Source organism: Apodemus sylvaticus, chromosome 4 (assembly GCF_947179515.1).
Source record: "Apodemus sylvaticus chromosome 4, mApoSyl1.1, whole genome shotgun sequence".
Classification (NCBI taxonomy): Eukaryota; Metazoa; Chordata; class Mammalia; order Rodentia; family Muridae; genus Apodemus; species Apodemus sylvaticus.
The window spans coordinates 67,054,035-67,080,255 of NC_067475.1; the positions used below are offsets into that span (position 1 = coordinate 67,054,035).

The following is a 26,221-nucleotide window of genomic DNA, read 5'->3' on the forward strand; positions in this document are numbered from 1 at the left end:
CTGCAAGCCTCCTTTTATTACTAAGGCCACAGTATGTATTTTGCCATGTTTTGGGCTTCTGGAGCAAATAAGAAAGCATGAAATGTTTTTATTGAACAAAGATACTGTTCAGATTCTGTTAGCCAACAGGGATGTTGCAAGCAACTCAAAAGCACCTAGTGGTGCTGCTTAGCCACAACCTTGCTACAAAAGCACAGTTCTGTAACAGATCCTGCTTGATCCTTTAATTAGCAGTGCTCCCACTGACACAGTAAGTCATCCCAGATGCTCAAGCCTACAGAAGTAAGAGGTTTCATCAACAGAAGTGGAAAGTTGCGCTTTGAAAGATACCACATAGAAAGAACCTGAACCTGGTCCTCCCTCCAGCTAAGCTGAGCTTAAATAAGCAACCTGCAGTAGCAGCCCTTACAACGGCAGACAGTCTCAGGGACAGATGATCTAGAGGAGGTCTGACCGGGTCAGCAGGGCTCCTTCCTCGGAGAGGCAGTTTCTGGACCCACAAGAGGAAGCATCGTTTGTTCTCTTCACATCTCAGTGTCTTCAGAGTTGGAAGAAGCGTGAGAGCCTGTGCTGAGAGTCTGTCAAGGAGAACAGCAAGGGTTTACCACAGCAGGAGAGCGGGGCTGCCCTAGAACTGGAGTGCCTTAAGCCTGGGAGAACCGTGCATCTCTACAAGACGTGACCCGAGTCTTCACTTGGCTTGCTTCCACATCACTAACACAAGCAAGTTTCTCATTGTCTGTGTATGTAGACCAACATACACATAGACAACCAGTTTCCTATAAGACCACATTAGTACTATAATTGACATTACCTATCAGTAGAATGAATAAATGGAAGACTAAAGTGAGACTTTTTCATCGGATACCTGACTGCTATAAATCTCCTCCTGTGAACTTGGATGTCAGTTCACTTTGGAAACTCAAGTTTATCTATGATGAGAAAATTGACCAGAAAAAAATTCTTCTGACAAAAATAACGGTAACTCCTGCCACTTACTTACCGTGGAGCCTAGCCCTCTGACTCTGGTACACACTGGGAGCCGGGCACAGCTCACACACTTCTGTTCTGAGAACAGCTGTACACATTGTCCATGTCTTAGAAGGCTGGAGCCCAGAGCCAGGAACTGGTCCTACATCACCCAGTCAGGTTCTTCGGTGGTCTCCATGATTTTGATAAACTGATTCGCTTACTGACTGCCAACTGCATGCTAAAAAATAATGACACACGCCACAATCCTGACACTCAGGAGGCTGAGACAGGAGGATTGCAAGTTCTAGACAGCCTGGGCTCCACACTGAGGCCACAGTTCTAAAAAGATAATAAATTTGTCCTCATACTACCTCCCGTTTCACAAAACCCTGGCAGGTTGGCCACCCTGTGTCACTGGGAAGCACAGGCACGAGGCACTGACTGGGGACTAACCCAGGGAAGCAGGGTCACCAAGCACAGCCACCACTCACTCGTTCTTTTGCTGGGTGGTCTGCCGATGTCTCTCCTTTGTCATCAGGGCCAGCCACCAGGGGGTCGGCCATGGAAGACACGATGGGGATTTTCCTAGCTTGGAAGTAGCAGTAGGCCACCTTCCCACAGACCAACAGAGTGACCTGCTCCCCGCTGCTCTTGACCCGCTCCACCACTCTCTCATACGGCTCGTCCTGGACATTCTTCCCGTTCACTTCAATGATGACGTCCTCATTCTCCAGCCCGGCCTTGTCAGCAGGGCCACCCGGCTGTACCTGTGAACAGAGGTTCTGAGTATCAGTTCCGAGCATGGAGGAGGTACACTGGGCAGCTTCCCTCCTGAAGAGCCTCAACACTTGTTAGCCACATCTCTCTCCTTGATGGGCTGCACACCCTGAACTCCACCGAGCTCAGCCACACTGGCAAAACACCATACTAAACATCTGCTGGGCTGAAGGCATCAAGCCCCCATCTTAGGATCCCAACTTGGGAGCTGCAGGGTGGTCCCTTGGCCCTTCCCTACAGGGTCCTGGCACCGTGCACACCCACAGCAGTAGACAGGGAGCACTCCGAGGCGGGGGGTGTGACCACTGTTAGTGTCACAGCAACTGTGGCTTGCACTGAGAATCCCATCTTCACTGGCTGTGTTGGCTGAGCTGCTGGAATTAGTTACCGTACCTCTTTGACAAAGGAGCCTGGCTGACCCCGGATGGCATTCAGGCGAAAGCCGTAGCTGTCATCCTCTTTAACCAGCCTGCAGAGCTTGGGTTTATGCTCTTTCGCATCCTCTGTGGTGTCTGAGCCTGTGGCCTCCAGAGGAGCAGGGGTGGGAGCTGGGGCTTCCTTGACAGAGCCGTTAGGCAGGTCTTGACTTTGGCAGTAAAGAAGTGGAGAGAAACGAGCCTTTTGAAAATAAAGGGGAAATGGTCTGAGCACTCACTTCATCAAATGTCACGGTTTAATACACAAGGCGTCATACATGTACGCTCCTCCCCTAACCTGAGGACAGGAGAGCTGTCAGAGAGGGTAGAAACATGTACACAGACACATACGTGTGGTTAACATAGAAACAGTGTACAGTTCTGCACCAGACACCAAAGCTAACAGCATGACAAGCCTGTCTCCACAAGAGCAGGCAAATCACTGAACCCTGTCTACACTCCTCCCCCTTAGGGAGACACCTTTGAGGGGTACCCCACGGCACTGTTCTCCCTGCCCTGCAGTAAGACAGTCTTTGAGAATGCTATAGAAACTAAAGGACAAAACATTTCTGTGACTAATTTTTTAAGGACCAGCTCCACACACTGATAATGGGAAAGGTGCTCACATGGCAGCAAACACGAATCCCATCCCCCAGTCTCCCAGGGCTGCTGTGTATTGCAGTGATCGCCGCCCTCTCATGCCGAGCTTCCGTCTGTAAGTACGCCCGGTTCTCTCATTCTCACAGCCAAGGCTGGGAAGAAAGCAATGATGGCCATGAGAGCAGACACAGAAGCGAAGTGGGACTGGTGTGTTTATGTTTTATTCTTATGCTTGTACATGCACACCCCTGCTGTCTGTCTGTCTGTCTCTGTCTGTCTGTCCGCCTGTCCTGGTATCCTCCAGCAGTTTCCTACCGCCCCTTGAGTAGTTTCCCCCAGGCACATCTTCTCAGTCTAGCGACAGGTCTGTGTGGCCTAAAGCTCGCTCATGCAGACCACCGTGCCCAGCATTTCAGCACGAACCCTGGGATCAGACTCAAAGGGCCTGCCAGAGAGGACTCAGCACTTAGGATAAATCCCTATTCCTGATTTTTTTTTATTTTTATTTTAATAGTATTAACTGGTTGAGGATTTTGCTTGAGTTAGGGGCTAGATTTGTATAAGGGTATTCAGGATATTTGTTAGAAAACAAGACATCCAGCAGCGAGGGAGAAACATGGTCCACCTTGTCACTATAGCAGCTTAGCAAAAATGAGACCTGAGGTTCTTCTGCCTGCCTGCCTTCTCAGCAGCTCAACTGCCCCCATCCAGGCCCACACACAGCCCTCAGGGATGTCTTTACAGATTCTCTACCTGGGTGACTCGACTGAAACAGTCCCATGAGTCATTTCTCACCACAGTCGTCCTGACTCCCAGCAGGCTTAGCAACTGTGGCTGCCTGGCATGTCAAAGCACACAAGCATGAAAGAAGAACAGGGTGGTGCTTATCCAACCTTTTGAGTCCTCAGTCTAGGCTGTCGTGAATCTAGCCCATCAGGATCTGTAGAGGTGTTTACCTTATTAGCTGCTGTATCTCAGAGATCCACCCCAGCCCCACACCAGCCTTGGAGAGTGAGGCAGACTCTCCTCTCACGTGAACCGAAATGGGGGGAAACATACATCATTCTAGGACTATTTCATCACAGATTTTATTTTCAGGAATTACAACAAAATCCTCAGTGCCAGCATCAGCTTACAACATCAAAACTGGCTTGCAAAAGTCAGCTGTGCCATTTCTAACAGCCTCAGTTGTCCTTAAGCCAAAATTAGCCCTTTGTAGCTTAAGTTATGGGAACAACTTTCCTACTATTTTCTTTCTTTTAAAAACAAGTGCATTCAGGCTGCACAGTAATGAGTCCGCCTGCCTGCCAGCCGTCACGGTCTCAAGGCTGCCCCTCTCCTCTAAAGCCTTTCTTGCTTCAAGGTAACACCCGGCTGTCTTCCCAACCCCTCTGACATCACCTTTTTAGTTGCTGGACTAGTCACAGCAGGTTCTCAGGACTGGGCAGTGACGCCCACATGCTCTAAATAGTTAATTTAGTCTGCCCACTACCCTTCATGCTACCTTACAGCCTGGGGAAAGGGGGGGGGGGGGGAGGCGGGCAGGCTTGGGACAGCTGCCTGGAAGCCTCATTACCAGTACTTCCATGGCTGGTCTGACCGACTCTGTAGTGAGCCAGTTATATAACTTTAATTTTTTTTCCTTGGGGAGGGGGGTATGGGACAACTTTTGGATTGTCAAATATGCTCCCAGCATTTCCAATTCCTATTTATTTTCAAATTAGAATGGTATTTTAAAAGCATCCATATTTCATTTTGGTTTTATTCTTCCTAATCTGATTAGGAGGGTATGTATTCATGGGTGTGCAAGTACACACATGTATGCAGAAGACAACCTTGGGTGTCATTCCTCAGGTGTCCTTCTGACTTTGCTTTTTCTATGACAGGGCCCCTAATTGGCCTGGTATTCCCCCATTAGACTGGACAGCCACTGGGCCCCCAGGAACTCTCCTATCCCCATCTCCAGCACTAGGATTACAAGCACACACCACCACACCAGGCTTAGTTACAAAAGTGTTGGGGATCAAACTCAAGTCCTTATGCAAGGCAAGCTCTCCACCAACTGAGTTGTTGCCCCAGGCCCTGGCTGGATATTGTGAATATTAATTTCATTGTCCTGTCGATTATTTATCATTCCTTTAAATCCTCTGAAAATACATAAGATGTGTATACCATTTCTCCATCCCAAGGTAATAAGCCAGGATAGGAACAATTGTGTATGTCTGTGTGTCCATGTGTACGATTAGAGACTTGTGTTCAGGTTAGCATCCCATACCAAAGATTCTCTAGATATGGTTGTTTAACTAGCTAAAAAATAGATTCTCTTTTTTTCTTTCCAATGAATTCTTTAATCTTGTTTACAAAAGCATCTTGAAATCAAGATTTTTGGAGAAAGTATATGGTCAGATGCATCGCGTCTGAGAACTTGAGTTCAGATACTGACGTGAATGTCCGCCAAGCTGGGGCCTCTATAAGCCGTCAGGTGTCTAACTATGGTTTCGGAACTATAAAAAAAAAAGCCGGTGTCACCGCCCATGTTCTGGCTCCCTCTGGCATGCCCTGCAGTGCCTCTGTTATTGTGTAGGACATAGAGGCTATCATCTGTCCATCTCTGTGACCAACATCCAGCAAGGCAGATGGATGGCACTTTGGCACCCAGACCTGTTAAACTGAACTGAACCCCAGTTCTCGTAAAATATAAAACCTCAATGTTGGGGCTGGAGATACTCGGTGGCTAAGGCACATGAAGCCAAGTTCAATTTCCTGCATGCACACCAGTTCACAGATGCCTGTCACTCCAGCTCCAAGGGACCCAGCACCCTCTCCTGGACTCTGGGTACCTGCTCTCATGAACATGTACCACACATATCACATAATTTTAAAATAATCAAAATAAATCTTTTAAATCCTTAACACAAACGATTGTCTTACAAGTTGGGAGGGGTAAGTTCTCCATCAGCTCACTCTTGGTGAACCTGTTTGTGCTGTGTTCACTGAGGACAACATGGCTGAGAAGTTCCGGACCACAGCAGCATCTCCACTGATTACAGTTTCTATGATGTGGAGTGGTTAGAACTAAAGGTCCAGCGTTCAATGACTTTCTCTGGATGATCTCTAGCCTAAAGAGTAATTCCTTGCCCACCTCTAACATCCTGAAAAACAGGTTGGAATGTATTCATTTAATGAAATGTTCTCTACTAACCAAAGGGCTAAATGTCACATAGCATCTGAGGCCTCTCTGGCAAACTAACCTGCCTCTCTGATATCTCCACAAATGTATTGTTTTAAGCCTTGATTTACACCTTTCTTTGTTCTATAGCTATTAAAAAAAAAATTAAACTGCTTCCATGTTGGAATTGGACTTGGGGTAACCTGAGTCTTTGTTCTCAAATGACAGTCACTTAAATTTAACTCCAAAATAACTTATTCCTTCTGAAGTAAGAGCTATGGTTTTTCTATCAACAGCAAAATAATAAACCTTTCCAGATCTTTACTCAAGATTGATGACTTTCTGACCAACAATATCACATTTATCAGGGCTGAATGCGTGGCTCAGTGGTTAAGAGCACACAATTCTTGTAGAGGACCTGAGCTCAGTCCCCAGTACTCATGATGAGTGGTTCACAATCTGTTGTACCTCCAGAACTAATACCTTCTCCTGACCTCAGCACCTACCTGCACATGCCTAAACACACACATGGGACCGTGAAAGGCCTGGTTTCTGGTTGAGCTAAGTTTGAAACCCCGGTAACCCCACAGGGGCTAGTCCTACAAAGGACAGTAGGCGCTTTGCCACACTCCTGACATGAGACCACAGTTCTCCATAGGTCTGTGGCTATCAGTCATGTAAGGACAATGCTCCGAGCCCCTCCACTAGGGGATGTGACCACAGGTCACAAGACACATTGACCACAGCCTCAAGATAGATCTCCATTTTAAAGAGGTACCTAAAGGTCTGAAGGGCTTAGCCAATAAATTCCCCTTCCCAGACACTCCTCCCCCTGCAAAAGGTATTTAACCGAAGGCCCACCATGAGAAAGTGGGGTTTTACTCATTGCAGCTCTTCGCCATGACAATGAATGACTTAAAACCATGGACTGCCTCTTTTCATCCAGATCTCCCGCTAATCTCAGCACCCCAGCCACAGCTTCCTCCAAGCCAAGCTGCCCGCTGAACAAGCCAAGGACTCTCTCCTCCCTGAAGGACCTAGCTCTCCCCTCTTTCCCCCTTCAGCCCTGGGCTAGATTCAGCCCATGGAAGCCCCCATTCTGGTTTCAGCTCTTCCATGGCTCCCAGCGGCGCCTAGGTACCCAAGAGAACCTGATGGCCCCAGCCTCCATGCAGGCCCAGGGACCTCAGACTGTGCTCCCCCACCCCCAGAGCGGGCTCCCACGACTTCCTATAGCCCGCTGGCATGGGGTAAGCACAGTCAGAAATTCCTGCCACCAGAGTGGATGTGGACACCATTAAACCCACACGCATGCAAACTACTCCCAAAAAAATGAATCTAAAACTATATTTATTTATGTCTGTGCCAGCTTGGAGAAGCCTGGCCACCTCTGTGCAGTTTCAGATTCCTGTTCTTCATAGCTTATCCGAGGATCAGCAAGGGTAATTCTTCCACTAATTCACAAAGTCTTTAGTTCAGGAATTCATAACTCACTTAACATACTTCTGCCACTGCCAACTTGAGCCACAGTTTGGTCTTGGTGGTTGTTATGGTGGTTATGCCCCTCTCTTGTGGAAGAACAAAGTAACTCAGCCCGAAGCTGGAAGGCAAGAGTGAAGAGACCTGGCCTTGACGCACGCATGTACACAGTGCTGGAGTTACTTACCAGGCTGTAGATGCTGTCTGCCTCTTTGTCCAGCACCCACAGAGTAGTCTGGTCTCCACCTTTTCGAATCCTTTCCACCACACCATCATGATCAAGACCTTCCACAGACTCGCCATTGACAGCAACCACCAAGTCATTGTTCTTCAAACCAGCAGCCTCTGCTGGGCTTCCAGGTTCTATGTCCTTGATGATTTGACCTACCATTCCACAAAGAAAGGTTACCAGAATAAAGGCACCCTGAAGCCAACTCCTCCCCCTACCTCCACCCCAGGAGCTTACAAAAGCATGCTCCCGAAGCACACCGAGCATCTAACAATGAAAGGATCTTAAAAGACTGAGAACGAAGTATTTACTAAAAGTGCCTGACGTGACAAAGCGACAGCTGAGCAAGCTCCAAGGCAGTCAGTGGGTGTCCTCAGAGCCACCACACCACCCAGCAGGGAAGCCACAGAAGGGACAGGGCCAGTACTAGGGAAGTGGAGGCCAGGGGGTGGGGCAGTGTCACAAGTTCAAGGTCAGTCTGTACACAGTGAGACCCTGAAGCAAAAGGCAGGGAAGGAGGTGAAGAACATAGGCTTCCAGGCTCCGAAGCTGTGCTGGCATTTTAGTAACATTGCCCAGATTGGAGGGTAACGGCCTGTGCCCCAACAAGCCAGGCACAGCTACTAGTCCTTCATAAACTAATCGAAACAGCCAACTTAATAGTGAAAAGTAGAAAAAGATATTCGGTATGCCACCTTCGTAAGAAGAACAAAGGTATCCAGAGACTCCTTCAAGTCTATCTCCAGGGTCCTGAAATGAGGGTAAGGTCCCATCCTGCACTGATCCATCCTGTCTTCTGCAAGGAGGACTGACAAGCTGTGAATCCCTTCTGGGTGCCCATCACCCCAGATTTAGGCTCTCTCTTTTCCCAGCATGGGATTCCCAGAGGAATTCCTTTGGGACACTTCTGTACAACCCGCAACCTTGCACTCAAGGCCATTGTGTAGATGACGTGAAGCCAGACATGGTGGGGGGGTCTTCCCACCACAGAACTCAGCAAATGCTCCGAATTTGTATCTCTTTCAGGAGAGAGCCAAGCTAGTCTCTCCATCTGTCCAGATCCTAAAGTCTGCCTGACTCCTCTGGAATGGCAACAGGGTCACCCGGGGCAACCTGAGCCGCTCTCCCTCCTCCTGCAGGTCCCTGGTGGATCTGGGGGAGCGCTGGAGCTTGGTGAACCAGTGACTAGGAGGAAGGACTCACCTGCCCCCGCGCCTCACCTTTCTGTTCAGGGCCTGCCCTCAGATAGAAGCCGTAGCCATTGCTGCCCTTGGTGATTACCACAACCCGAGGCTGGTGGGGCAGCAATTTCAAGCTGGCTGTCTCCCTCTTGAATTGGGTCTTCTGTTCACTATGGCACCTGGCAGTTTCTTTGTCCACAAGGAGGAACATGATACGGCTTCCTGACTTTGTCACCTATAGCAAGACACACAGATGAGGGGCAGGGCATCCACAAAGAACACTGGAACACTGGTGGACATGCAAAGCAGAAAGCTCGGAGCGTGCGGCCTGACCGTGAGCGTTTGCACTGCTTGCTCCAACCTGACTGGTATTTGGGGAAAACATCCAACCACACAAATGGTAACTGAACTCAAGTAGGAGCCTGAGCCCTCAGAGCCCTGAAAGATGTGCAGGTGAGGAGGACAGAACAGGATTCTAGAAGAGAAAGTAAGGGTCCGCTTTGGAATATAATTCTACTAAGACAAGAGGCTGGTCAATTTTCAAGGTTTCATGGGACCTCAACAAGAGAGCCCTGGGTCATGATGGAGTCTTCTAGCACCTGGCAAGTATAGTCTGTTACCTACAGTCATTCAGTATGGAAGTACTAAGTGGAGACTTCAGAAATTACTCAAGCTTCAGGCTGTGTACTGTTTTGAGTAGTGATGGAATCCATCTCTTGCCACCCTACCCCCACCCATCCTTGTCTAGCACACCCAACCTTGGACACTACACCTGTCTGTCATTAAATGAAGTAGCCATCCACAGATGGCAAATGTACTGACCCCTATCTGTACTGTTCTTTCCTCTGCACACAGACCTGTGAGACTCAGTGACTAACAAACAAACAAAAAAACCTAGCAACTCACTTATAACAATATATTGTAGTGACAGTTATTTAAACTAATGAACCACCTATTTTTAAAGTTTCCATTGCTTGTGGATGTGGCTGACTACAAGTAACTAAAAGTACAGAAATGGAAACAGAAGGGAAGAGGGGGGACCAGTGCCCCATTAGCACTTGTCCATGGTACCAGAGACTCCATGCACCCTTGACACAAAGAGGCGCCTCTCTTAGGTGGCGTCTCCCATCACAAGCTCAGCCCAGCCCAGCCCACCTGCTACTTCCAATGACGACAGAGCAGAAGGGAGTGAGAAAGGCGCCCTTCCTTCTAGGCCATTACCTTTTCCACCACTTCCTCGTGGCTGGCGTTCTCTACGTTTTCTCCATTCACTTCAATCAAGAGATCATCAGCCAGGACACCAGCTTTCATGGCCACGCCCTGGGGTACGATATCAGTCAGGAACACTCCCTTTTTACCTACAAGAAGAGAGAATCTACTGCAAAGAATTGCTACCCATCTGGCAGGAAAGAGTTCCCTCTGGATACCTTTAGAGCCAACTCAAATGGCAAGAGTCTCAGTGCCAGGCCGGTGAGCCAGCTCAGAGGGTAATGGTGCTGGATACCAAGGCTGATAGCCTGGGTTCAACTCTCAAACTCTCAGGTCCACGTGGTGGAACAGAACAGAACTGACTCCTGCAAGTTGTCCCCAGGCCCCCATAATGCCTTCAAAATGGCATACATGCGCATACACGCACGTGTGTGCATGCACACACACATATGAATACATGCATGTGCATGCACATGTGTGCACACATGCATGTATACACCATTATAAATTTGAGAAATAAATATCTAGCTTTGGCCTCTTGAGCCAGAAAGTAGTGACCCATGCCCATGCTGCAACAACCCGCCATCCTCTCTTTATATCCGTAGACGTGGAAGTCATGCGCTCTGTTCCCTCCCCTTTAAACAGTGCTCTCTTAGGATCACATACTGCGAGAGAGAGACCATAAACTTGCTGCTGTGGTAGGCAGCAAGGTCGGAGAGAGGAGGAGGAAAGGGACCGTGTATGGGGCGTGGTTGAGGTGTTAGCCTGAAGGAGTGTTAGCAAGGATTCTTTCTAGAGCCTGATACTCCATCTAGACTGGGGGTAGCTTTCTACAGCCATATCTGTAATGTTAGGAGTAAGAAGGCCTTAGCTCTGCTTTCTTGAGCACTGAACAGTCTTCCTGTTACCCATCGGAACACAAGGATGGCCCCTTCAGGCCGAGAATCAGATCACACCTCCCGGCAGCTGTCTCTGGAACAGTGGTAAGAAGTATCTGTGACAGGACCTGCCAGTTCTTGGTCCATGATACCCGAGTCCCCCATGCTCCTCCTCACATATGCTGTGTTGAACTAAATTCCAAGACGTGAAGCATCTCACACACACACACACTGTGGAAGGTCAAACAGCCAGCCTCTCCTCTGTTCTAGGAATAGGAGACGCTGATCTCTGAAGAGGCACCTCCCTGCCATCCTTCCCGTGTGGGCTGGTTGCTTCATTCATTCACTCACTCACTCATTCATTCATTCACCCCCCCCCCCAGGCTTTAAAGGAATGACTGCCCTTCCTCTTAAGACCCCACCAGGCTCACCTCTCCATACATGGTGTTGTCTCCCCCACACTCACCCTAAAGCCCCACTTGTCTTTGAGCACCCTGCCCACAATCCTAATAAACCTCATTCCTGAAGGAAATTATGTTAATTTCTTCTCCAAGCCAATTGCTGCTTGGTTGCCGTGATGGTTCGTATATGATTGGCCTAGGGAGTGACCCAATTAGGAGGTGTGGCCTTGTTGGAGTAGGTGTGTCACTGTGGGTGTGGGCTTAAGACCCTCACCCTAGTTGCCTGGAAGTCAGTCTTCTACTAGCAGCCTTCAAATAAAGGTATGGAACTCTCAGCTCCTCCTGCACCATGCCTGCCAGGATGCTGCCATGTTTCTGCCTTGATGACAATGGACTGAACCTCTGAGCCTGTAAGCCAGCCCCAATTAAATGTTGTCTTTTATAAAACTTGCATTGGTCATGGTGTCTGTTCACAGCAGTAAAACCCTAACTAAGACAGTTGCTTTTATATTCAGTGTAATCTTGCTGTAGTTTGTCACAGAAAAAAAACAAACATTCTCTTCATAATGTGAAACCCCAGGCATGCTGCATCAGCACAGAAGCCAAAGGAGTAGACGATGAAATTTGACTTTTTAGGTTATTTTTATTGCATTCATTTTTCTGTGTGGACATGCATACACACACACACACACACACACACACACACCAACATGCATGCGGAGGTCAGCATTGGTTCTTTCCGTCCAACACGTGGGGCCCTGGGCCACCAGGCTGGCGGCAGCGCCCTTGCCCACTGAGCCAGCTCAGCAGCCCTCGCCTTTGTCTCACACTATTTTACTATTAACAGATTTCTGAGAAATACCCAGGTTCTATGGCCGTCAGCACCCACCACTGTGGTTAATAATAGACATATAAGGACTGTCTCTCGTGGTTAATGGCTATCTCTTGCTAGAGGTCACTTGCCCTCTTGAAAGAATTTTCAACTGGCAAATAGACTTCTCTTTTTTTCTCTCATCAAACCATGAGCTGGCAGCAGCACACACTAGCAGCAGAGAGAATGTGGGCAGGGCCATCGCTAGGGTCGGAGGATGCGTTCACACTCGCCTCATGGCCCCTTCCCTGCAATAAAGCTGATTTCTGAAGGGCAGCTATCTACGTGTCAGCATCTTTTCTGAACCTACCAACCCCTTCTGCTTCTCTGTATAACAAAGACAGCGAGCAAACTAGCCTGGCTCCCAATTCCAGCCGGATTCTCAGGGAAACATCAAGAACTCTCTCTGGTCAACACTGTGGCGTGGTGTGTTCCTCTGAAACCACAGAAACAGGACTCCCTGAGGGTCAGGGATTCTCAAGTATGTCCCTCAAAGTGTAGGTCGGTGACATCTTAGGACAGTTGAGACTGGACCACAACTGAGAGTACTTTAACGTCTCTCAGGAGGCCAGGGTTTAGACGCCAGCGTCAGCAACTCCATGGGGTTCTAACATGAGGAATTTGCTGACTAAGTAAATGAACACAGGGCTTCTCTGGGCCACAAAAAGGGATTATCACTCTTTCTCAATGGTAACTATCACAAAAACCTCCTTGCTTCCCCTCCATCTTCGCCCTACGGGAGCTAGAAAAGAACAATGAAGCCACTGTGGTAGTGGTGCATGCCTTTAGTCCCCGCACTCAGTCAGGTAGGTGCGTCGCTTAGTTCAAGGTCAGCCAGGTCTACAGAGCGAGTTCCAGGACTGCCGGGGCTACACAGAGAAACCCTGTCTCAAAAAACCACACAAACAATAAGAGGCATCAGCCCTTGAACTCAAAGAACTAGCCTGACAAACATGGGAAAGAGTGCCCTGCACCCCACTCAGCCCTGCTGCTGTCCAATGCGTCCAAAGTCCCAGTCTCTCTTTGTGCAACTGCAGAGAAAGGGTTCTTACGAGAGTAGAGAGAGGGACGCTGCCCTGCGCATGCGCATGCGTAGCAGCTACAGAGATGCTGTCCTTAGGCAGCATCTGCCTTTCCCAAAGGCTATTGTTTGGTACCCACCCCAAGCTCACCTTGGATAGTTTTCAGAGAGAAGCCAAAGCTGTTGCCCTCCTTCACCAGGTAGCAGAGCCGTGGCTTGGCAACAGTCTCCACTGCTCCATTCACCCCAGAGCCCGGTTTCTTATCAATCGGAGCTGCCTCCTTCTGGCTTTGAGCCAGTTCTTTCAAGTCCACCTTATTTTTTACAGCCTTCTCATAGGAGTCTCCATCCAGAACCAGCAGAGTCACTGAATTCCCACTCTTTCTGACCAGATCCACCACCTAGGGAGAAAATGGGAGTGGTAAAGGGCACACACAGGGGGATATCAGACACCTTCACCACAATACCAATATCTAGGGGAAGATCAGACTGGGTCCCAGGCACTGTGAGAATCCAGGACTGGTCTGTCTCAGAGATGAGTGCTCTAGAGCAGCTGTTCTCAGCCTGTGAGGCACAACAAGCCCTTTGTCGCATGTCAGATATCGGCATAAGAGATACTTACATTATGGTTCATAACAGTAGCATAATTATAATTATGAAGTGATGACAAAAATAATTTTATTATTTTTGTCACCACAGCATGGGGAACTGTGTTACAGGATCTCAGCATCAGGAAGGCTGAGAGCCACTGACCTAGAGAGCGCAGTGGGGCTTCTCAGGTCTAGGGTGGATGCCACCATGCACAGGGCGAGGCCAGCCTCTCACACATACTCACCACATGAATGTCAGCATGCTACATCACCTACCTCATCTGTGCAGTCGCAAACTTGTGCTGAGGGGATAATAGGTTATTCGGATAAAATTGTCTAGCTCACAATTTCTAGCTCACAACAAATGGGTAATGCATGTTCAACCTGACACCATTAAAGTACAACATTTCTTACTGTATTGATTGATTGGTTTATAACAGAGCACATGCCATGGCACACACATGTGGAAATCAGAGGACACTTGTGGAAGTCAGTTCTCTTCTTCCACCAAGTAGGTCCGAGGGATTGAACTCAGGACATCAGGCTTGGCGGCAAGCCCCTTTACCCACTGAGCCGCATTGACAGCCCCTACAGTGTAATAATGTTTACAGTTCTCAGTTCATTATAAGCAATTAGAGTGTCTGACATAAAATATAATGATAAATCTTTGCCAGTGGCAGGCAGAAGAGAAGTGAGCACCACTGATCCCCAAAACCATAACGGCAGAGATGTGTGTTGGGGGGGTGCTAGAAGAACCCCAGCTGTCCATTTACCTGCGCATGCTCCTCCTTGTCGACAAAGACCCCATTGATCCTGAGCACTCTGTCACCGTCCAGCAGCCCTGCCCTCTCTGCTGGGCTCCCCTCCTCAATCACCCGGACCAGGTGACCGTCAGTGTCCTTCTCAATGCGGAGGAAGAAGCCATAGTTCTGCCCCTCCTTTTTGGACAATTTACACTCTCTGGGGTTGAAGGCGGAGGCCATTTCTGTGATAAAAACAAATGGATAAATCCGTGGGCAATCCAGGAAATCTAGTTGGAGCAGGAAACCCTGAGAGCACGCCGACACAGCCTCTGTCTCTGCTTGTCTGCATCCGTTCTTCTGTGCGGTCCATGCTCACGGTTTCCGAATCTACTCCTAAGAATAGCCTTCTCACCTGGTGTCAGACCCATGCATCCACCAGAGGATCTTCCTCTAATGACAACCAAACTCAGCTTTGTCCCCTGCCCTAAAGAAGGTAAAAACAATGATCCAGAAAGCTTAAGAAGCCAAATCTACCTTCTTTTAATTATCATTCTAAATAATAGGATTCCTTTGCGCATGTACTGGTATGGGTGGGTATGCCTGTTTATGTGTGCGTGCTTGTGTGTATATGTGCATATGCATGTGTATATATATGTGTGCATGTGCCTGTGTGGGTTGCATGTGCATGTGTATGCATATGTGTGTGCACATGTGTACATGTGTATATGTGTGTGTGCATGTGTGCCTGTGTGTGTATGTGTGTGTGTGTGTGTGTGTGTGTGTGTGTGTGTGTGTGTGTGTGCCTAGACATCAGGTGATGTCAGGTGTCCTCCTCAATCCCTGTCCACCTTATTTATTGAGACAGGTTCTCTCAGTGGACCCAGAGTTCCCTGATCTGACCATGGTAGCTAGCCAGTGGGCCCACAGTCCTCCATCTCTACCCCCGTCAGTGTGAGCACGGCAAACACACACCACCATGCCCAGCTTTTTACAGGCTTTAGGGGACTCCGAACTCCTGTCCTCAAGCTTGCACGGTAAGCACTTGGACGCACATTCAGCCTCCCAGCCCTCAGGAGTCTCATTAGGATGTTCTCACGCATGCGCTCTGCCCACAGCCACCACCAAGAAGCACCCAGCACTCCGGCCCCTCAGGTTCTAGGTGTCAAAGGATAAACTTGTGAATAGGAGGAGCCACGTGCTGCCTTTCACGCTTGGTGGAATATTTGTTTTTCATAATTGGTTTTTAAAATAAAATGTGATGTGTGCCATGCATGCTGTGGAAGAACGAGAGAGGTACAGGATGACACACAAAGGGTCTTTAGAAAGAAGGCGCGGGCAGGGAAAAAATAAGACGGGCTCCAGAGAAACGACTTCTTTCCAAGAAGTACAGGGCTAGTGGGAGGCAGGACAGGGCAAGGCAGGCTTCAAAGAGCTGAGAAGAAAAAAGGGGAGGGGAGGAGGAGGGGAGGAGAAGGGGGAGGGGAGGGGAAGGGGAGGGGAGGGGAAGGGGAGGGGAAAGGGAGAGGAAGAGGAGGGGGAGGAGGAGGGGAGGGAAGAGGAGGGGAAGAGGAAGGGGAAGAGGAGGGGGAAGGGAAGAGGAGGGGGAGGAAGAGAGGAGGGGGAGGGGAGGGAAGGGGGAGGGGAGGGGAGGGGAAGAGGAAGGAGAGGAGGAGAGGAGGGGGAGGGGAGGGGAGGGGGAGGGGAGGGGAAGGGGAGGAGAAGAAAAAAAACAAAAACAAAGGCAGGTATTGGGCCGGCTGATAAGCTGGTAATGCAATAGGAAGACTGCTGTCCCCAGCTCATACAAGCAGCACTAAGCAAAGGCAGCCGAGCACAGGACAGTACGTGAGAGTGGGCGTGGTCTAGGAAAGAGGGCGTTCGGCAGCGGAGGATGGAGGCTAACCAGGAGATATGATCAAATCCAAGACACATGCATACAAACTGTGAAATAATAAAAGAGATGGGAAGGGAGGAAAATGGCTGTGGGGGACCCAGGAGCTCCTAGTCAGAGCAAAGGAAGGATGCCCAAGAAAAAACTCCAACGTCAGGTAAGGGCTTCCAGCCCAAGGCCTCTACTGTCTCCGTCTCCTGCCCCTCTTGTTCCCCCACTACAGGAAGCAGGGAGAACAGGAACACGTGAACCACAGTTGGCCCCTTACTGCTAAGGACAGTGGGGGACCACCCGGGCTCCAAGGCCTCCCTGCTCAGCACTGCCCTTTCTCAGGACGGTGGGAGTGGGGTCCAGCCCAGCTAGAGGCTGACAGAGAAGGCAGAGGGCCAAGATGGCTGCAGCCCATTCCCTCAGTCATCCTCAGGGAAAGCTGGCTCCTACTCGGGGCACAGGAAGAGGTGACTATATAAAACACAGAGGGGACAGAATGGAGACCCGGCAACACTGCTGCGGGCTCCCTCAGGGCTTGCTGTGGCGATTCAAGACGCCATTTGGCCTTGGGGCCGGCAGAGGCGGGCAGCACAAGCAGGCAGGAAGGCCTCCAGCACCTGCGGCTCAGCCACCTTAAATGGCTCTCTGCAAATCTTGGTGTGAATCTTCGTGTGACCAAAAAAAGCAAGAAACAGACCCCATCGGGCTTGAGGAGGAGAGAAAAGCAAAGCCACAGGCATCAGTGGCCATCGCCTACACCTTGGGAGAGCACAGCAGCTCTACCACATCAAAAGGCGCAACTCGGAAAGGGGCCCCTGGGGAGGAAGGGGCTGAGTGCATCTCCAGCCAGGTCTCCTCACTTGCAGGCACCGGTTCCAACCTGAACTGCTCTTTCTGCCCAGGCTGCACAGGCTGCCTCCGCTTGCCACCACCTGCAAGCTCTTCTTTAAACTCCTGCCAGTTCTCAACTCCAGGGGGCTGAGAAGCCTTGAAGGGATCCATCCAAGACTCCCAGTCCCTTCTGGTAAACGTGGGGCAACCTTGTGCAAATGCTTCCAATTCAAATGAGCCTTTGCAACCAGAGCAAAGGCTGCTGCGTGCTGGGTGCTCATCAAAAGAGGAGGCTGGGGGTGCTCATCAAAAGAGGAGGCTGGGGGTGCTCATCAAAAGAGGAGGCTGGGGGTGCTCATCAAAAGAGGAGGCTGGGGGTGCTCAACAGATGAATGCTCATCTTTAAGGCACCCACCGTGAAACCCAGCTGTCGCTGAGCCACAGGTCACCTCTGTGGCAACCACCACAGGATCCCTCTTACCTTCCTCTGCAGGCTAAAGATGAAACATGCAGTCTCTTCCCTAGACTATACTGGGAACGTTCTCCCTTCTCCCTGGACATCCGAAAACCCGACGTGCCAAGGCGACATGAGTTTACTCTTTCTTGGCACACTTTCGGCGGCATCTTGTTTGGGTGGCACCGTTCAAAGTTTCTAAATGGCTAGACTGAGAACAGCGAGCGAGACCTGCCCCTGAGGCTTTGAAGAGACTCAGGCCCTCGAGGTCACCGCTCCTTCCCACAGCTATGGCTGAAGTCAGGGTTAGAGCCAGCTCACTGCACACCTACCAACCGCAAAGCTCACTGCAACCGCAAAGCTGAAGTGTCATCGTGCTCCAGCTCTGCCGTCTCCTGTCACCTCTGCCACTCAGACTAATGCTGGTCCATGCACCGCGTCCATGACCAGCATGTACATTAGATGGTAAATACTCTCGCCCCAACCAAGCCACTCAAAACTTCAGATGCCTGATCTTACATGGGCCGCCTGGGGCACAAGACTCTGTCCCTGCTGCAGGATTATAGAAAGTCAATTCACTATGGCATCTAAGGGGCCCTGCTCCAGGCCACCTCCATCCGTGACTCTGTCTAGGCCACATCCTGGTTCTATGTGGTTCCGTGGTCTGACAGGCTAACACACATGTGTCGCTGCTGCATGAGGAGCTATCTGGACTCTGAGGTTCGGCCTAAGTCACAAGCGTTGTACTCGAGGATCTGTTTCCTCTTTCTTTAGCTGCCAGCCCAGGTACTTCTTGATGAGGAAATCTGAGGACCAGGCCTTGAGGGTAGGTGTGCAGGGCATCAAAGAAAACTTGGAGATTTCTAGAACATCCCAAAGTGGCTCTATTCCCAATCATCAAAATATTAGAGATGAAAAGAAACTACTGACCCCTGTCCGAGCAGACATGGAAAAGTCAATTCTTGGCAACAAAATTACTTGTCTGTGGGAAAAAGAACAAAGGCCCTGGCCTGGCAGACAGGGAAGGAAGGTTCCTGGAAGACTGTCCATCACTCTTTTCAATAATGTTACTCTGCCCTTGGGACTCCATTTTCTTCCAAAACAACTAGATTCTTACTACCAAGAAAGAATGATAAACTGAGGCCCAAAAGAAAAGCTTAGTGAATTTTGTTAAGTTTGGAAGGCGATGGAAGGAACAGAGAGCATTAGGAGGCTCTTCTGCCAGGGGTCAGAGTAGAAAGGATTCAAACTACTAGGCTTTTCTCACAGAAAAGAAATAGCTGATGGCCAGAAAATGGCTCCTAAGCCCAAGGCAGGCCAGGGCTTCTCCACTCGCCGTCCACAGCGGCCACAGATACTTAGGTGAACACTCCTCTTTACTAGTTCCTGCACACGCAAGCCAGAAGCCAGAGCTGGAAGCCATGTCTCCAGAGGCCAAGGCCACTGAGACCCAAACAGCCAGCAGGTCCAGCTTAATCGGTGAAGGCTAAAAGGAAGTCTCGCTCTGGCCTCCGTCTGTGTGTCTGGGGCTGGGAGCTGATGGGCTTTCCTCACACTGCCACATCTAAGAGGAACTTGCTTTGTTTGCACTATGAGTGGGGCTTGTGGAAAGGCCTGCCTGACCCACACAAGCGTCTATCCCAAACTTCTGTTCCAAGATAATGTCTCATGTAGGTGGAATGTCCTACCGGGAAATATCACAGCCATGAATGCTCAGAAGCCAACCCAGACAGAAGCGGGTGAAGAAGGGTTTAACGCTATTTAAACATCAGCTCCATGACCTCCTGATAGGATCTGAAAATCTAAACTTCAGCGGGAACCTGACAAGAATATAAACAGTGCTCCAGACCCAAACATGAACATAGGAGCCCTGAAACATCTCATGCTCAAAACACGGGAGCCAGGTGTGGCAGTGCACACCTTTAATGCCAGCACTCGGGAGGCAGAGGCAAGATGATCTCTGAGTTTAAGGCTAGCCTAAGCTACACAGCAAGAACCAGGCCACATAAGGAATCAGAAATGAGAGTTGGCTCCTGCCCTACACGCATGAGGACCGGAGTCTGATCCCCAGAAACAGCTGGCATGGTGGCACGCCCAGAGCTGGTTGGTATTGTAACCCCAGAGCTGGGAGGGTAGAGGCAAGTAGATTCGTGGGGTTCAGCGGCCAGCCAGCCTGTTCCATGCTAGTGAGAGGCCCCGTCTCGGGAAAGAAAAAACAAAAAATGGTAGCATGTGAAAAACATCACTGAGGTTTGATCCCATCCCTACATGCACACCATATACATGTGCCCAGGCACTCACATGTCAAACAACAACAACAACAACAAAACCTAGTCTTTGTCTAACTCCTGTGAGTTTTTATATGTATGCACACACACACACACACACACACACGCCCGCGCGCGCACGCGTGTGTGTGTGTGTGTGTGTGTGTATACGCAGGTAGGCAATATATATATATATATATATATATATATATATATATATATATATATATACACACACACACAAAAAAAAAAAAAAACATAAGTAGAGGAACTCAGTGTCAGGTAAGGGATATCATTTCAATGTTCATAGTCACCCACCAATTGGATCTCAATCCCAATTGTCCCTCAGAACCACCTGCAAAGAGCCATTTAAAAAACAACAAACAAAGCCACACTGAGTCCCCACCTCACATCTTTGGGCACAGGCTTAAGTAAAGAAGCTAATCTTTGAGATCGGCCCCCAGCAGTTGATGACCCTTCCCCCCTCAGGAAGAACCCTCAGGAGTCACAGAAGAACGTCCATCCATCACGGTTGGATGAACTATTAACTGTCACCCAGAGCTTTGTCTTTACTCCCTTAAGAAGCCATGGTGACAGTCTGCCTAGGAGGGCCCTCTGGTCGCCCTGTGCAGTCCTCAGGGTCCAGCTGTGCCCATAGCTGATGCCTGACTGCAGGGCGCGGTTCAGGAACACACAGCAACCTAAATAAAGCCCATGCCTGCTGTCTTCCTCCCCGTGCGCTAGTCCAAGCAGTCGTGAGCCAGGCAGATAGAGTCAAGTAGATAAAAGTGACGTTTAACCTATGGATTTTAAGAGAACTCTGATGCCAGTCCCAAAACTGTCTTCAAAGCTAGCCAGACTTGGTGGTGGACACCTTTAATCTTGGCATTCAGCGGGCAGAGGCAGGGCAGAACTCTCTGAGTTGGAGGCCAGCCTGGGCTACATATTAAGACCCTGTGTTGTGTTGTGTTGTGTTGTGTTGTGTTGTGTTGTGTTTAAAAAAAAAAAAGCTAATGTCATGCCACGTCCCTCACCCAGTTGCACTCAGGTCTGAGAAGCCCAGGCAGGCAGTTAGCCCTGAGGAGACCCGAGCTCTCCTTCGCCTCTCGCTCCTTGCCATCTCCTTCACTCAGCAGGAACAGTCTGCTTAGGACCACAAACACAACTTCTTCAGTTTTCCACTAAACATCAAGAGGACTTTTACCCCACACTCAATTCATCTGTTTGCACCAACTATGTCCACCCCATACCAACAGACAAAGCATACAGCTCTCAAGGGACTTCCGAGTCAGTTAGGTCAGGGAAAGGGTTGATAGTAGATCAACCGTGAGCTGGAGAAATGGCTCAGCGGGGCTCAGCGGTTCAAAGCACTCACTGGCCATGCTGTCAGAGGGTTGGGGTTCAGTTTCCAGACCCCACATGATGGGTCACAATTGCCTGTAACTCCAATTCCAAGGAACCTGATACCCTCTCCTGGTGTCCATGTTCACCAAGTTGCATGTGATACACAGTTATACATGCAGGCAAATGACCTATACACACTAAAATAAAATAAAATAAAATAAAATAAAATAAAATAAAATAAAATAAAGAGGGGGTGGGAATAACCACTACAAACAGAATATAAATGTGTAAGATCTGCACCCTGGAACAGATTAAGGAATACTTTAATGAGGGCTTGACTTTGATAACAGATAGCAAGATTTCAACAGCATCAGAGGTAGGGAGTGACTGTTTTAGACAGGGAATGGCTATCGGGGCACAGAATGGGAAAGTCCTTTCTGCATGCTTAAGGCAGAGATAAAAATCAAAACAAAGGAAGATTGTGGGTGGCAGACATGAAAGAATTTCATTTCCAGACCTGGCTGTGGTCGGAGCGTGCACAGGGACCATCGGCGTGTTCAAACAGAGGAACAGTAAGTTCAGTGCTGGGCTCAGGAACGGTGGGCGTGCTGGACTAGAACAGACATGCTGGAGGCAGGCCAGGGAAGAGGAGGGCAATTGCAGGTGATCCGACAGGTGATGAGGGCCTGCTTGGCCCAGAAGCTGTGACCCCAGCATGAAGGGGGCAGGCGGAGGAACAAAGCAATCAATTGAGTCCGTCCAACCCTGTCCCTTCAGATTCCTCCTTCTCTGTGTGGAGACGGCATCAGACAACAAGTGCAACATCACAAGTGTCACAATGTGTGCCTGTCACCAGCCATCATGGGGAGCTGCAGGAATGGGGCATACAGTGTCAAGGTATCAGGGTCACACACGTCTTCCTTCCCTAGGACTCCCCAGCCAATGGTCTAGCCTGTCTGCTTTGCCACAAAGTCTAGTTTTTATACATTGCCTGGGACTCCCTCTCCAGCATGAGCTGAATGATGGCCCTGCCTCTGAACTCCAACATGGACCATAATCTCCAGCGTGATAGAGACAAGCAGAGACAGGCGTGGTAAGGCCTTGTTTCAAAGAAATACAAAGGTACAACTGAGGAAGATTGGTAACAAAGTCACTCTGTGAGTGGCTTAAACTAGGGGACACAGCAGAAGTCTTCCTGTCGCTCTGATGATGTTGAAGGGGAGTCTCTTCCCAGGGCAATCTGTGTGGATGTGCTAAGTGACAAAAAGATAAGGATGCAGCCTTGGGAAATTCCTAGAAAAAAAAAATCAGCAGCAGAAAGCCCAAGTTTACAATGCCATCCAGAGAGGAATCCCAAAATAAGACACTGTAACAATGCCAACTGATGCCAAGAGAGAACAAGACCAGGAGAGGCCACCGAGCTGAGAGACCGGAAGTCCAGAATACTGAAACAAAGGCAGCAAATGAAGACACATCTGGGAGTGGCTGGGGCAGAGGGGTTTTTTGTTGTTTTGTTTGCTTTTGCTTTTTAATATGTCTTCCGCCTGGAACTCACTAAGTAGACCACTCAAAGATCTGTGTGTCCCTGCCTCCCAAGGCCTGGGACTAAAGGCATGCAATAGCACACTCGGCCAGATGCGCCCATTTTTAACCTTAAAAAAACCTGTCAGCATGTGGAGTGAGATGGAGACCACAGGAAGTGAGGTAGCATTGATGAGACAGAATCCTCCACCGGTGGAGCTAGGAGAAATGGGGAAGTGGGGTACAGAGGAAAACAAGGCCCGTTCAGTCCTTTCTGAAAAGCAGACGGAGATGTAGAAAATTAGGAACCTCGGTAATGTGGGCACAAAGTGTCACACCAAAATATCCAGTGGGGTCAAACAGGCAAGTCATTGATGGCACCTGGGCAAAGACAATCGCAAGGCCAGGGTCCTCCATCCACTCACTCCTGAGAGTCTCTCTCTGTAAAGCTAATCTTAGCCACTGGGAAGAGCGAATTGTTGCCAGTGATGCTGGGATAACACTGAGACTCGCCCTGACCCGGGAGTATCCCATCAGCCTGAAAGCTAGAGAGCCAGGTGCTGTCAATCAAGGACGCTAACAGAGCAGCATAGCTGAGCGGAAGCTCTCAGCACAGCTCCGCCCACGGCGCATGAGCTCCAAGCTGAAGCCAGCAGCTAGGGGAGAGCACATGGGGATAGGGGAGCTGGAGTGAGCAGATCGCTGCCTTCGAGGCCTATAGCTCACCTCCGTGGGGACCACGGCCACCAGCGAGTACTGAGGAGATGGTTCCCCTCAGTTAGAACGCATCACCAAATTTCCCTAGGATTTGATAAAGGAAGTAGGAGAAACCAGGACTTTACCTATAGTGGGAAAATGTGATCTATGGTCAGCAATGGCCTCCAGAATGCTAGCCCAAGCACTGCCATCTTTGCCTGTGTGATGGTCTGGATGTAGTAAGACTTTCACATAAGCATGGTAATCTGCCGCCATTAGTCATAAGTACTCATCGTAATCTTATCTAGTAGTAATTAGAAATTAATTGTAATATCAGAATGACAGGGACAGCAGAGCCTCTCCCCGTGGGCATCTATATAAACACCTGCTCCAGGAAACTGTTTTACTGAAAGGTAAAGGCTCATGAACCAGCCAATGAATAATGTTTAACCTCCCAGCCAATGAATAATGTTTAACCTCGTTACTGAGCCCGCAGAAGGATCCTCAGTTATGTAACCCAGGATGAAACTGTAGAGTAAATGAACTGTCTCATTAAGGCAGAAGCCGGTGACTGGGAGCAGCATTGAGCTGGCTGCCTTCAGTCTGGACCTGGTTCACCTTCACTGGCCGCCATGCTTGTTATAAAACCCAAGCACTTCAACAAGAAGAGAGCAACACTCCCAGGAAGTTTAACCAGGTGTATCTGCCCACAGGTGTCTAGAAGGTCACTCCTCTTGCATCTGCGCCCACCTATGTGACCCGAAAGAGCAGATGTTGGCAGACTTCTGTTAGGAAAAAAATATGATTGGTGGAGAATGCGGGGGTTAAGTCCAAAATCATAGACAGGCTGTGAATTCCCTATTCGGTCAACCCTGACAAAGGGCTTCCCACTAGACAGGCACATCCACTGTCAGAGCCTAGCACAGGCTGTTTCTGCTAAGGGCATTAAAGAAATCATGCTGTATGTCCGAAGAGATGGTTCAGCAGTTAAGAGCACTTGCTGCTCTTGCAGAGGACCAGAGGTCAGTCTCACCACCCACACGATGGCTCACAACCACCTGTAATTGAACTAATGTCTTCTGAACTCTGTGGGCACCAGGCACATATGCAGTGTGTGTGCATATATACCAGCAGAGCACTCGTATACACACCACAAATAAACTTTAAAAGAAGGAAAGCAAAAAGGCATGAAGGAAGGAAGGAAGGAAGGAAGGAAGGAAGGAAGGAAGGAAGGAAGGAAGGAAGGAAGAAAGGAAGAAAGGAAGGAAGGTCAGCTAATACTGACAATAGAATCTCTGGCAAGAGATTCAAACATGCTTTGACTTCATGCTTCACAATAATTTACCCAGAGCCCATCTTACAGTTTTGGTGCAGGTGTCAGATCTTAGGCCACTAGGGCTCATCCTCTGAAAAGTAACATCTGTGGAAATTCAACCAGTCAAGTATATTTAAGGGGCTAATACGACAATGGGAGGAAAAGCAAGGCCCTAAAAAATAAATATGCCAACCTTACCTCCCCCTTGTGACAGCTGCCGTCTGCTCTTAGCCAGGGATGGATCTCAAATGCAGAGAACTCATGGATGCATTGCACTGAGAATTATCTAGAGATCAGTGACGGCAAGCCCCAATGAGTAATTTTTATTTCTCTTTTATGATAAAGAATAGAATTTCTTATAGCAAAGGTCATTTGATTTGCTGGTACCCAATATCCTTACTACTTCAGGCTCCATAAATGATATTTTATACTATATGGTAGGACTCTGCTCTGGGAGTCCAACGCCCTCCACACTTTGCTTACCTAAGAGTTTCAGGAACTGAGAGAGGGAGTCAAAAACTGTGTGAAAGTGGAGGCACTCATTGAGAGAGGACTTCTTCCTCCCACTGTTGATGGAACTGGTACCCAAACAGCTAAGCCCCCATGAAGGTCAGCTGGATAAGGGCTTCCACAAAATCAGCACCTTGTTTTATATTGCACTTAAAGGTTTCTTTTTTCTTTCCTTCTTTCTTTTCTTTTTTTTTTTTTTAATGCAGGATTTATGTAGTCCAGGCTTGGGGCAGCACCTAAGCACACTGGCTACTCTTCCAGAGGATCTGAGTTCAATTCCCAGCACCCACACAGGGGCTCACAACCATCTGTAATGGGATCTGATGCCCTCTCCTGATATGCAGGTCTATATGCAGATACATATCTATATGTAGATAGAACACCCATAATGCATTTAAAAAACCAACATGAGCCAGACGGTGGTGGCACACGCCCGTAATCCCAGCACTCTGGGAGGCAGAGGCAGGCAGATTTCTGAGTTTGGGGCCAGCCTGGTCTACAGAATGAGTTCCAGGACAGCCAGAGCTATACAGAGAAGCCATGTCTCAAAAAAACCAAATTCAAAAACAAAAAACAAAACAAAACAAAACAAAAACATGAAAACCTCCTGTAGGCCAGGCTTAGCGCTTACCTTTGACTTGAGATTCTCTTGCTTCTACTTCCTTAGACCCCACTCGAGGCAGCATCTGGTGTAAATGGTGCTAGCGATGGAGCCCGGGGAGCAGGCCCAGGGTCCTGTGAACGCTGGCTCAGCTCTCTACCCAGTCCCTGAACTTGCATTTCTACCCACTTCCATTTTTCATATGTGTGGTCTGTTAGCAGTGTCTTCCTGCCTCTAGATAAATTCTCCAGCGAGCTCTCTCCC

The 26,221-nt window shown here is 49.1% G+C and overlaps 1 protein-coding gene across 1 annotated transcript; it reads right to left on the bottom strand.

The window, feature by feature from the left end:
* Positions 1-54: 54 nt before the first annotated feature.
* Positions 55-26,221, bottom strand: Pdzk1 (PDZ domain containing 1). Its single transcript, XM_052179676.1, has 9 exons — positions 25,988-26,221; positions 14,567-14,778; positions 13,355-13,604; positions 10,045-10,181; positions 8,863-9,058; positions 7,601-7,797; positions 2,143-2,367; positions 1,464-1,739; positions 55-578 (listed from the first exon to the last, which is right to left on the bottom strand). Exons 1-9 carry the CDS (start codon positions 26,040-26,042, stop codon positions 525-527), a joined length of 1,602 nt encoding a protein of 533 aa, XP_052035636.1. The 5' UTR covers positions 26,043-26,221; the 3' UTR covers positions 55-524.